At 37.6% G+C, this 12,591-nt stretch overlaps 1 protein-coding gene across 1 annotated transcript; it reads left to right on the forward strand.

The window, feature by feature from the left end:
* Positions 1-3,173: 3,173 nt before the first annotated feature.
* LOC104509091 (transmembrane protein 180-like) lies at positions 3,174-10,345 on the forward strand. Its single transcript, XM_010150914.1, has 5 exons — positions 3,174-3,326; positions 4,213-4,947; positions 7,352-7,506; positions 8,968-9,051; positions 10,023-10,345. The coding sequence occupies exons 1-5, from the start codon at positions 3,174-3,176 to the stop codon at positions 10,168-10,170; spliced, it is 1,275 nt and encodes a 424-aa protein (XP_010149216.1). The 3' UTR covers positions 10,171-10,345.
* Positions 10,346-12,591: the final 2,246 nt, after the last annotated feature.

Consider the following 12,591-nt stretch of genomic DNA (forward strand, 5'->3'; position numbering starts at 1 on the left):
CTCCCGAGGGCTTTCTGTTTGCATGTCCCCGCAGCTCCGGCAGCACTTCCCCTTAGTGGTACCCGTCGGGACTAGGAAAGTGTTTATTCTTAGTTCTGTCTTCATGTGGTTCAAGTCATGGAAGAAAGACGAGGAAGATGCCCGCGTCCGACCGGCTTGTCAGGACGCTGAGGCTTACGCTGCAGTTCAGGACCCGGCAGGGAATGATGTCAACCAGCGTGCCTCGGGCGAAATTTATTATCACTTGGGAATCCACTCTGATTTAGACTCACGCTCCAGTTTCTTTTAGTGATTGTCAGCCAGCTGCGGGAGAAATGCAAGTAAACGCTGCGCCCCGCTGCTTTAAACAGTCTGTTCTTGTGGCTCATCTCTATGAACTCAGTTGTAACCACCAGAAACTTCAGAAACCGAGTTGCCTTCTGTGAGTCAATAACGTCAGCACCTGTGCTTTAACCTCTGCGGTATAAAGGCTGACTACTAAGAAGAGGGAGGGGGTACTTGTGCGTGATTCCACTGCAGTACAATTAAAGAGCACATCATCTGGCAAAGGAAGTGTGGTACCTCAACTTCTAATTGAACCTAGTTCGTAAACAATGTGCAGGGCCAGATGTACCAATTAGTGTAAAGAGTTGTGTCAGATCCTGTGTATTATAATTAGCCATGGCACTACAGGCCTGTTTGTGCATTGTTAGAAGGCTTTTATTGAAGAAGTTTCAAATTTCTTCTTTGAAATTTGCTGAAGCTGAGGAAAGCTGCTTTTTTAAATTTGTGTGTAGGAAGGAATTGAGTCAACCATGGTTTGAGAAATGAGTTAGTTTGCTGGTGATGTTAGTGCAAAGCACATTTATTCTTGGTGCTCATGGAATTTGAGGGAAAGGGGAGTCTCCCCGTTCTCCACTTGAAGACCCATGCAAGGGGCTCCAGGGAGAAATAGAGATGAAATGTCTACCTTTCCAAAAGCCCTAATATCTGCCATGTAAATCACTTCATTAAGTGTATTTGTGAAGGCTTGAATGTGTACTTCTTTAAAAAAAAAAAAGGTGACACTTGTCAACTACATACTTATTGTAGTGACTTTCACAGAATATCAAACTTATTTAAAAAAAAAAAAAATTTCAAGTGGACATTTTTTCAATAACCTCATCTTTCTTTTTAGGTTTCTCAGTAGAAGTTTGTGAAACCAAACTTGTTACAAAAATGCAAAATGTCATCACCTGAAAATTAAGTGTCTCTACAGCTGTAGATCTGTGAAAAATGAACTTGAAAATACACATCACAATCATCCTCAAGTATCTAAAAATTCAGTCATATTCTTACAAATAAATTGGCTTTAGGAAAAACCCTTTTGTTCAAGTTGTTTGTCAGCTTGATTTTTCTCGTTACCTGTAATCTGCTTTGCATCTTGTTCCACATTAGAACATCTTAAATATATATGCAAAAAAGGCATCTGCATTTTATTTGCTCTTCAGGAGTTCATTTTCTGTACTGGGGGCTGGGAAAACTGCTCCATCACCTACCTTAGCCACAACAGACACTTCTGCAGTCACAGCTTCACGAGTGGAAGGGGTTGGAAGGGACCTCCAGAGAGCATCTAGTCCAACCCCCTGCCAGAGCAGCATCCCCTAGAGTAGATCACACAGGAACAGTTCCAGGCAGCTTTGGAAGGTCTCCAGGGAAGGAGACTCCACCACCTCTCTGGGCAGCCTGTTCAGGGCTCTGTCACCCTCACAGTGAAGAAGGGTTTCCTCATGGTCAGGTTGAACCTTCTGTTTTCCCATTTATGGACACTGCCCCTCGTCTGGGGGCAGTCAGTCCCTACCTGATTTGTGGCTTTTGCCTGGCCCTCGGCCTGGCAATGAGGAAGTTGCCATCTTCCCTGACAGCTGCCTGCCTTCAGCCACTTTGTAAAGGTTTGGAAGGTTGGAAGCCACCTTGGTTTTCACTTCCTGTTTCTTACATGGTCATTTTTATGACCAGTTCAGGGAGCTGCTTATAGATCTGCTTATCAAGCTGAACAAGCAAATATTCACGCTGAGGATTTTGACAGGCATTTGAAAATTGCATTTAGGATAAAATTATTAGTTAGTGTGCATAGTAAGGCTGAAATTCAAACCTGAATGGTCTCCAGATCAGCAGCAGACAGCTTCCATCAAATAGATGTGAAGATGAATAAAGCCTCACTTAAAACCAAAATACCTGTGAGAAGTATTTTATATTGGGCTTGCAGAATCAGTGTGGACAAGGACTACCTGTAGGTAGCAATTACTCTTCTTTAAAAGGTAGAGGTTCCCTGGAGCTAGCTATTTTCATGGGATAGTTTGTACCAAACATCCTTAGGTTTGTTGTTAGATAGATGGAAAAGTCAGCATCCTAAAAAATTGTTGTCTGAAGATCTGTTTGATATGTTAAAGAACTGTATATTCTTGGGCTGAATCTCTGTTACTTGGGCATACTGTACATGTGTTACTTGCTAGATATTGCTCACATGCAGTCTCTTCTACAGTGAAAGTGTTTAAACTATTAAAAGGGGTTTTGATTGTTTTATGGTCTCTATTCATATCTCACTAGTTTGTTAGGAGAAAGTATTCTTTACATGGCTTGTTAACAATTAACATGTAAAACTACCTGGACAAAATTTGATATTTGACAGAAATATTCATCAAAGTGCATGTTGCATTGACATTCATGGCAATGGAATGCGTAAGGGTATGAATTGAGTCACTTCATTCCTACACAATCCATAATTTTAGAACTCTGTAGCTAGCGAGAAAGATGTAAAATGTATGCAATTATTTTGAACTCTACACCAAGATTAGTATTTGCAATAGCAGATTTTTGTATTGAGTCTGTGCACTGGTTAAGAAGGGATTCTTTAAAATCTTTGTCTACCTGTTCCATTGATTTTTAAGCAGTGATCGTATTTAGAAATGTCACTGGCCTCTTAATATTTCGCATCTATTCAGTTTTCTGCTCAGGGTCTTATAACTCAGTAAAAGCAGTTCACATTTTAAAAAAAAAGGACGTAAGAATGGGGACATTTTTCTCTAAGAATCCATTTCTACACCTCTGAAACAAGCAAATCTCCCGTGTAATTTTAATTTGGAAAATTATTCTGCCAACTATTGTCATTCTTTTTTGTAACCTGAGGAAGAAGAGAGTTGTTCTTGTGGAAGATGACGTTTGTTTTGGGAATTCATCCTAATGCACTGGCATATTCCATGACGACGTTAGGTGCTGGAATGATGAACAGTATCTTTAATTTCTACTACGTAAAGGTTTTCCTAAACCGATACAAAATTTCAGAAGTAGCATTTCATCAAGCCCAGGTATTGTACGATTGACTATTTTGATTATCATCTTGTGCTATGTTTCTGTGTTATCATAACCAAGCCTTTTTCTTTACTTACAAATTAATTTTGAATGCATTGCAAATAGTTATGCAATAAATTAATTTTAAATTTAGTTAATCCATAAGCACTTGAAGGTACACAATAAGGCACATTGTTTACACTTTTTAGACTAAAAATCTCCAGAATTTAATTGCTGGAAACATTTTTTACCTTTGACAGCCTAAAGTAATGTTCTAAACCAATCTTGCAGCTCTGCTCCATAGATACATTTGGCATTAGTGCTTTCCTATGGACTGTTTACGTTCTTGAACACGGCCCTTATTCTGAAGTCATTATGCACATGAGCAACTCTGGTCCTAAATGGTCTCCTGAAAGTAATGGGCCAGCTCATGTTTTGAATTACTTGCTGTGGGGCTAATATCTGGGCTTTGCAAGATGAAAGCCCATATATATAAGCTTTTGGAGTGGTCTTAATAGGCAGGGTTTTATTTCATGTGTAGTTGGGCACCTGTCTACTTACTCATCCTGTTTTTCAAAATTACTATAAACTTGTCACTAGCTTTTAAGAATTTGGTCTGGAATCTGGAAAGCCCAGATATATAAGCTTTTGCATCCTGTTAGGATGCATCCTGCATCCTATATAAGCATCCTGTTTTTCAAAATTACTATAAACTTGTCACTAGCTTTTAAGAATTTGGTCTGGAATCTGTTTTGACCTGATAAGCTTTCATCTTTCTTTATTCTTTGAATAGCGATTTATTTTAAATCTATGTGGTGTGTATTACTTCTGTGTTTGTATAACCTCTACAGAAAAATCAAGCTAATGATAAATTCTGTTGTGTTTCTTACTTGTTTGTGGCAGGTTGTATTCATGATATGGAATGCCATTAATGATCCTCTTTTTGGGTATATTCAAGATAACTCCAAATTCGCATGCTGCTCAAGACGTCAGTTTTCAATTTTATACGGAGCTCCTTTATATGCATTAGCCTTTTTGCTTCCTTGGTTTCCTTGGAAACATTATGAAGAAGGTGACTGGCTAAGTGGTCTTCACCTCATTGTTGCGTTATGTGCTTTTGATGGTTTGCTTACATTTGTGCTTCTAGCGCAGTGTGCGCTCTTCACAGAAATTTCAACGAGACATGAAAGTCGGCTTCAGCTTATTAAATATAATCAAGTAGCAACACTAATTGGATCTACAAGCATTCTCTTTTGTGGCCTTGTATCAGATAACATGGAAAATTTTGCCTGTTTTCAGGCTTTTGCTGTTTTGGTTGCAGCACTAGCAGCAGCTTGCATGTGTTACACAGGCAAATACAGTACTAGTCAGTATGAACAGAGAGAAGTTTGTACAGCAAATACTGATCTGGAAAACAGTGATGAAACTCTCTCCTGGTCCTCTGTAATTTCATTGACCAAACAGATAATGACAGAGAAAAACTTTCTTTTTTTCGTGATGATGAACTTCTTCCAAGTCTTCCACCTAGCCTTCTGCAACAATTTTATGATGATCTTTGCGGATAATCTTATTCCTAAGGATGTCCTTTCCTCCTCAGTAAGAAGTATCATGTATGGAGCAGGCTTTATCTGTCCTCAGGTAGGCTGTTACACTTCTTTTTTTTTTTCCCCAAAGTATGAAAAGATGGCATTTTACTAGTTTTCATTAGTTTAAGGTACCTATTTACACTATTTGTTGAAAGTACCTCTATGTACAGACTACCCAAATGTAAGGGTAGGGTAGGGAGAACGGACAAGCAGGCACGCTGGTAGAGTATCTGTTTACCAGTGTGAGATGTGAGTATGCAAGGGGTGAATGTTTTGCATCCTACACAGTTTAAAATAACTAAGTATAAAGGAATGAAAAACATGGTCAAGATAAAAGTTTCTAGAAGCAAAATCTACAAATGCTGAATTCTTTTCTCTTTGGTTTTGTTTTGTAATACAAGATTATACAATAATCTTTTCTTTGGGAATATTCTGAGATAAACTGCACAAAACACCAGAAAAATCATTAGGTATTAAAAGTATTGTTGAAATATGTGGCATCTCAATCATAGGAACCAAACAAAACCCTAAATAGCTGCTTTTTGGAGAATAGCACATGCTCGTTTATTATTTTGTTTGCTGTCTTGGTCAGCTACATTTAGTGGGTAGAGAGATACCTTCAAGACCCCAGTCAGGGATGGGGAGAGGAATAATGAACTGGAAAAGAGAAAAGAGAACCCAAACAAATAATGTGCGAGAACAAGAAAAGCTGCAAAAATATGTCCCACAGAGTGTAAATGTACTTGCTGTAGTGAATGTCATTCCCTTCTGGCTTTTTTCACTGGATCTTTTAAAAATTTTCACGGTGTTTACTTGCTGGATTGCTGAGTATCCTTGACTTTCAGCATAGATGCTGGGATGTTCAGAATTTCTGAAAACCAGGCTGTCATGTTTATTAAACTGTAATGGTAAAATCTAAAAAGAAGATGCATGTAAGTGCAGCTGGAATTCACAGCTCAGTTTCAGTTACCATTTTGGCTTTTGCATATATAATAAACAAATCCTAAATATACCTAAATATCTATCATTTTAACTTTAATTCTTACCACAGGTTTAATTTTTTTTCTGTAACTCGAACAGTTAGCTGATAAACTATGGAAATAAACCAGAAACTATAAAAGTTAGGAAAACTTAAATAATTTTACTTTCAATGTATAGCACTCAAAATCTGCATGACAGTGTGAAACGAACAATCTTTCAGAAAATGCATCTCTCTGCTCCCCAGGGACTCTTTGTCTGGAAAGTCACTGAACCATAGAGGGTTTGTCATGACCTTATTTTTCTCAGGTTTTGTCCCTTTGACCTCAAGATACAATCAGAGAATTCTCTGGTGGCAATGTCCTCAACTTCACTTACTGGAAAACCCATGTAAAATAAATCCCCTTCTTATGAACTGGGCTTCAGTGACCTGTACTGGACTAGAATTCAGTTTCTGTCTTAGGTTCCTTTTAGTAGTCAGTATGAAGAATAAAACCTGCCTACAAGTGAAACCTTGTTGCTGAAACATAGGCAAACAAAATCAAATTTGCATCATTAAGTTAGTATTTTTTTTAAGAAGTATGTAATCTTAGAAACATGCAAGTAATAAGGAATTTTTTAAATCGTAAGTACTTCCTGGGACAGGGTTTCTTCTCAAGTACGGAGAGACCCCAGCTCATGGTTTTTACAATAACATGCATTACATAATGCCTTACCATTTCCAGCGTAAGCCTTTTTCTGCAAAATGCCTGAAACCAGCCAGGGCATGGAGTATGTTTAAGTTTCTTACAACCTGAGTTTTGTTCTTACACCAACTTTCCAGATTTGTTTTACCTCCCTGATCATTGATTTAAGTAGAAAACTTAAGGTTCTTTAAAATAGTATTTGCCACCGTAATCTTTGTCTGACTGTAGCATCCTGTTTTTAATCATTATGTTAAAGCATTTAAATGTGGGAACAAATGTATAAGGAGAATTCTTTCCTCTTCTTCATCTGAATATTAAACTGCTCATCTCTGTAACACAGAAAGAAGGAGAAAATATGCACGTATAGAGGTTGTGAGTACTTTTTGTGACAGTGATGAGGACCCAGGTACTTGTAGACGGTGACATAGGCTCATATAATAAAAAGAACGTCATGCATTACAAAATGTCCTATTTCAAGTGGAAAGCGAGGAACAATATAGAAGAGCTTACACTTTGTTCATGCTATAATCAGCACTTAATACCATTTTTGTGAGTTTGCCTGTCACTAGCTTCTCACACAGATTACTGCTTGCAAAGACTGGCAGAATGAAAATGCAGCCATACATGTCAACCGGCACCTGTCTTTACTTGATGGTAGTGTCTCTAACTTGCTTAGATCCGCTGTCTTGGTGAGCTTGCTTTATCAACTTAAACTTATGCTTAATGTCTATAAATGTCAGTGAAAATAGTAATATTAATTTCATTGTGTATATGCATATGTTATCTTTCCAGTGCCTTGTTCTTCTTTGTCATGCTTCGCTGAAGAAACTTGGTTATTACAGAATCATCCTGTTTTCCTTTTACTTTGAAGGAGTATCTGCTGCTGTCATGTTTGTTCTAGGGCCAGAACACTATTATCTGTTGGCATTTTATCTCACAACAAACATGTAAGTAGATACACTTCCCTCTTCATAGGCATGGTTTACATAATTCTAAGAGTGGACACTTCTTTTTAACAGCATGAAGATTTTGCCACTGCTTTTATGTTGCTTTTTTTTCTGTCTTGTTTCACTTCTCAGAAAAGTTGAAACTCCAGTTTGCAACTTTTTTTCAGCTTTCATTTTATTCTGCTTCAGCTTTTAATTTCTGCTTAAAAAAAAACCCTTAAAAATGAACAGTAAGGTTTGCAACCACGTACCTGCTTTAACATGACATTGAAGGAGTCAGAACCTCTTCTCATTCACATGGGCACAGAAGATCTCACAGGAGCTCTGCAGAGTCTGTCTGATAGGAAAGCTCAGACCTCATTTTGCATGAACACGTGTGTTGCACGGCAGAACAAACACGGGTACATAAGGTGTCTGTTAGGTCACCAGTGCTGTGACACATTTTCACTGGTACTGGCTAAGTATAATGCCAAAAAGTACTATTTCCACAGAAGTACATTATGATACATGGAAAACCTTATTTAAAAATAAAGACCTGTTTGTGTCAGAATATTGTTGCAGCAGTTTAGTTTTATTTCTTCATTTTCTATTTCATTGCTTGCTTTCTGCAAGTTCTTTCCTGCCCTCCTTTTCTTCATCTTCTTCCCGCCCCCTCCCCCATTTTCCTTCTTATTTTCAGTATTTCAGTCGCGGGCCACTGTAACACTGCATTGTGTGAACAATCAATGGAATTTCATTACCTGCATACTTTAAATGATGAAGATATATTTTGATTTCCCCAGGAAAAAAATTCTAAGGTACCTAAAGACTGTATGTTTAAAGTGCTAATCGTTCAAAGTCTCTTATAAGTAGAAGCTAATCACCTCCCAAATTTAATATGACATAGAAATTGTAGTATTTGAGTTTATGGTTTCACATAGGAGTTTGCTAAGAGTCAGTTTTCTGTGTGTGTTTAAATGCATATAAATAATATATATAATGTAAATACATATATGCATATGCATATGATTTTTTTTTACTATTCTAATTCTTCCACTTCAGAGTTTGTCTTCTACGTGGTCTTTCCAGTAATGCTCATGTCCTTTTCAGATTTCCAGAGGAAATTTTCAGTTTCTCTTTCTTCTAAGGTGTTTCTTTTCTCCATGTCATTTAAAATATGACATTCACTGGTAATTTCAAGCAAGTATATAAGACCTTTTGCATCAGTGTCCAGGAAAAAAAGGCAAAAACGCCCATCTTTTAGGTGTGCATAGTGATTTCTAATTCTCTGTCAAGAACAGATCTTATCATGCTTTTAGAGCTGCTGTTTAAACAGATAAATCACCATGTTTTAAAGAATGTATCAACTTTGTTTGTGGAAATGTCAGTGTTGGGGTGTATGCATTAGAATGTCAGTTATGATTTCATTATGAAAGTGTATGTAAGAACTATGAACATCTTAAATATTTTGTCTTTCTTTAGGGTAATTGTACAAGCTTCATTTAGTTTGTTCAATTTGCCTTTGGCAGACATTGTTGATGCTGATTTAATAAAGCACAAGCGGAGGTACGTCAGTCAACTTTCTTTATTCTTTAAATTTGCCATGTTATCTCTTAGCTAAGTTAGATTCTGTCAGAGTAAAGACAATAAATGATCTTGGATCCTTGACACACAGCTAGTTTTTGTAAGAGCAACTTAGCATGAGATAAGAACTTGGGTAAAGTTTCCTTTGGTTACTTCAGCAGAATAATTTAAACATAATGTTAGGTAATTCCTATTGTAATTATACTATAGTATAAGCCAAATCCTCAGGTTTTTGTGTGCTTTTGTTAGCTTCAGTTGAATTATTTTGTAAGCATATACATCTGTTGTCACTGAGGGGATTTCTGAATAGGCCTTTCTAACATGGAAAAAGCATTTAGAAAGCTTTGCCTGTGCTACTTAAAGTGCAAATTTCAAAGTCCAACTGGTTGCTGTTATCTCTCTAAAATAAAAAACTGATAAAACCTGCTGTGATGTAGCATATCAAAACTCATGGATCTTTTGGATTTTTATCAAACTGCAAATAACTTCCTGTTGGCTCCCTCAATGTTTATATAGTGCAGATTCAATCCTGGTCACTGTATTAAAGGACTTGGTCCTGAAAGATAAGAGCTGTTGCTTTCATGCAGAAAAAAAATGTCTTCTTTTCTGACCTCATGCATGTAAAGTTTTATGTTGTAATTAATTTTCCATGCACCGTTCAGTCTAACTTAACAATTACTCAGTATGCACAAAGCTGAAGTTCAGTGCAAGTCATTTCAGAATTGGGACCAAGCTGTATGTATACCCCAGAGGTTTATTTCCTGTCGTTTCCAAAGAAAATTAAATTTCATTATGATAGCTGGTCTGTTTGCTATAATGTGTGGACTGTAAAGCTAAGAGTCATGATAGTTACCATTTGCATATTAACAGGATTTTTAAAATTACTATTCTGATTCCTATACTGGTAAGTTTGTGTGGTGCATTTGTTTGTTTTTTCCCCCTAAATATTTTAGATCACCACTTTCCTCTATGGTCTTTGGTACCAATGCTTTATTTACCAAGCCTGCCCAATCTTTGGCTCCAATGCTTGTGGTTACAATACTAAAACAATTTGGATATGAGAACCTGAATAATGAAGTTGCTCAACCTGATCCAAGGTGAGTTCAAAAGGGATACTTTAAATCATAGAAATTAACATGAAATAATCCTGTCATGTAAAAAGGAAATTAATCTGCAATTAGTTTGCATAAACTGTGCTTCAAAAATATGAGTTCTTTAAAAATATTTTCCAGTTGTTTTTTATCTGCATAGTAATAGAAATGTTTTCTAGATTTATTTAAGAAAAAATAATTTATTAATCATTACACATGAAGATATCTACCTAATTTTGAAAAACAAAGGATACATTTTAGTAGTTTACCATCTCCTGTTTTTGTTTTTTTGAAAAAAAAAAGTTTGAGATCACCTAATGCCTCTTATTAAGATACATGATGCCCTGGCTTCTGTGTTTTATCTTGTAAGCCTACTTCCTTAAATATATAATCTTAATAGGGTTGCATTAAAGATACATTTTTGCTTGAGAGAAAGCAGTCTAATCATTGGAAGGAGGGAATTTGCCTCAAGTAGTATAATTTTGGCTTCGATACTACTTACCATTCTGATGCTAATGATTTCATTGAAGTCCCTGGGGACCTTAATACAGCGTAAAGCTGTGGTTGCTAGTTGGAAGTGCATGGGCTTTCTAAAAACAAATTAACAGGGAGTCAGTACACTGCAAGGGTCATTGACTGTTTATTCATGACCAACAGGAGGAAGTGGCAACATAAGGAATAACTGTAGTCAGGACCAAAAAGGCAAAAATCAGTCCTAATTAGGATTTGCTTGAGAGAACAACATGAATATCCTGAAAACTACACAGCTCTCCTATTTTTTAAGATTTCTACTCAAAATTTAGAAGACAGTTGTGTATGGACTTTTGTGGAGCTTGCTCTTGAAGGAGAAATGACTGATTATGTGTCACCTAAGGCTAGGAGAATGTTTCATAGTTGAGGAATTTTCTAAAAAAATGTATGAGGCAAAGCATGACATAAAAGCACAACAGGTGGTCTTCAGAAAAGGATTCTGACACAAGCAAAGAAGGGTTAAGTTTGAGGCTACGTATGAGAAGAGTTAATTTTCTTTTAATGCATTCTGTAGATAGCCGGTGAGATGATGTGAAGAGGACATGAACCTCATTATACTGTCAAAATAAGATGAGTGATTTTTTCAGAAGAGTGGTAGGTTGAACTGGATGTGGATATGAGAGGGATGAATGTATTCATCTTGATGATTCAGAGAAACTTCATGTAACTGATATTTGAAACATAAAAACTACAGTTCTGATCCCTTTCAATCAGTGTAATTATTCCTTTGTGGATGGATTTTAAATCACAATAGTTATAAATCTTTTCTTCCCCCAGTAAGTAGCCTCTGGACTATAGCAACAATAAATTTCTTGTATATAGAGTTGAAATACTTCAAATGCTCAATCTCTAAAACCTATCTGTTAACTTGAGTCATGCTGAAATTTGATTTATTTAACTAAGGCAAGGAACAGCATAAAGGTACAAAGCTGAGATCAGTTAATCAAAGAGCACCTGAAATATACTATATATTTCTCTTTCTCATCCCTTCAAAGCTGATTTCTTAAATACGAAGCAGTCTGCATGTGTTTTCTCTATATGTATGTGTAAATGTGCATGTCGCTTGCTTTGCAAATGGACTACAGTGTGGACATAGAGGCTACAAAGACCAGGCTGCTCAAGATTATTCCTAGGGAGTCAGTTTGCCCATGGTAATGTTCTCAGACCATTGACTGAGCTAAAATTACTTAAACATATTAAACCCTATCAAGTGATCTCAGATGTCAGCCATAGGCAGACAACTAAAATACACTTGCCTCAGGAAAAAGTATTTTCATAGCATCACAGAATGGTTTGGGTGGGAAGGGACCTAAAAGATCATCCAGTTCCAACCTCCCTGCCATGGGCAGGGACACCTTCCACTAGGCCAAGTTGCTCCAAGCCCCATCCAGCCTGGCCTGGGACACTTCCAGGGATGGGGCATCCACAGCTTCTCTGGGCAACCTGTGCCAGTGCTCCCCGCCCTCTCCGGGAAGAACTTCTTCCTGAGATCCAATCTAAACCTCCCCATTTCAATTTAAACCCATTACCCCTTGTCCTGTCACTACAGGCCCTTGTAAAAAGTCCCCCCCAGCTTCCTTGTAACCCCTTCAGGTACTGGAAGGTGCTATAAGGTTTCCCTGGAGCCTTCTCTTCTCCAGGCTGAACAAGCTCAACTCTCCCAGCCTGTCCCCATGGCAGAGGGGCTTCAGCCCTCAGACCATCTTCGTGGCCTCCTCTAGACTTGCTCTAACAGGTCCATGTCCTTTTTATTTTGGGGGCCCCGGTGCTGCACCCAGTACTGCAGATGGGGTCCTATGGGAGTGGAGTAGAGGGGGAGGATCCCCTCCCTCGATCTGCTGGCCACACTTCTCTGGATACAGCCCAGGATACAGTTGGCTTTCTGGGCTGCCAGCACACA

This window comes from Eurypyga helias, unplaced genomic scaffold (genome assembly GCF_000690775.1).
Source record: "Eurypyga helias isolate BGI_N326 unplaced genomic scaffold, ASM69077v1 scaffold2644, whole genome shotgun sequence".
Lineage (NCBI taxonomy): Eukaryota > Metazoa > Chordata > Aves > Eurypygiformes > Eurypygidae > Eurypyga > Eurypyga helias.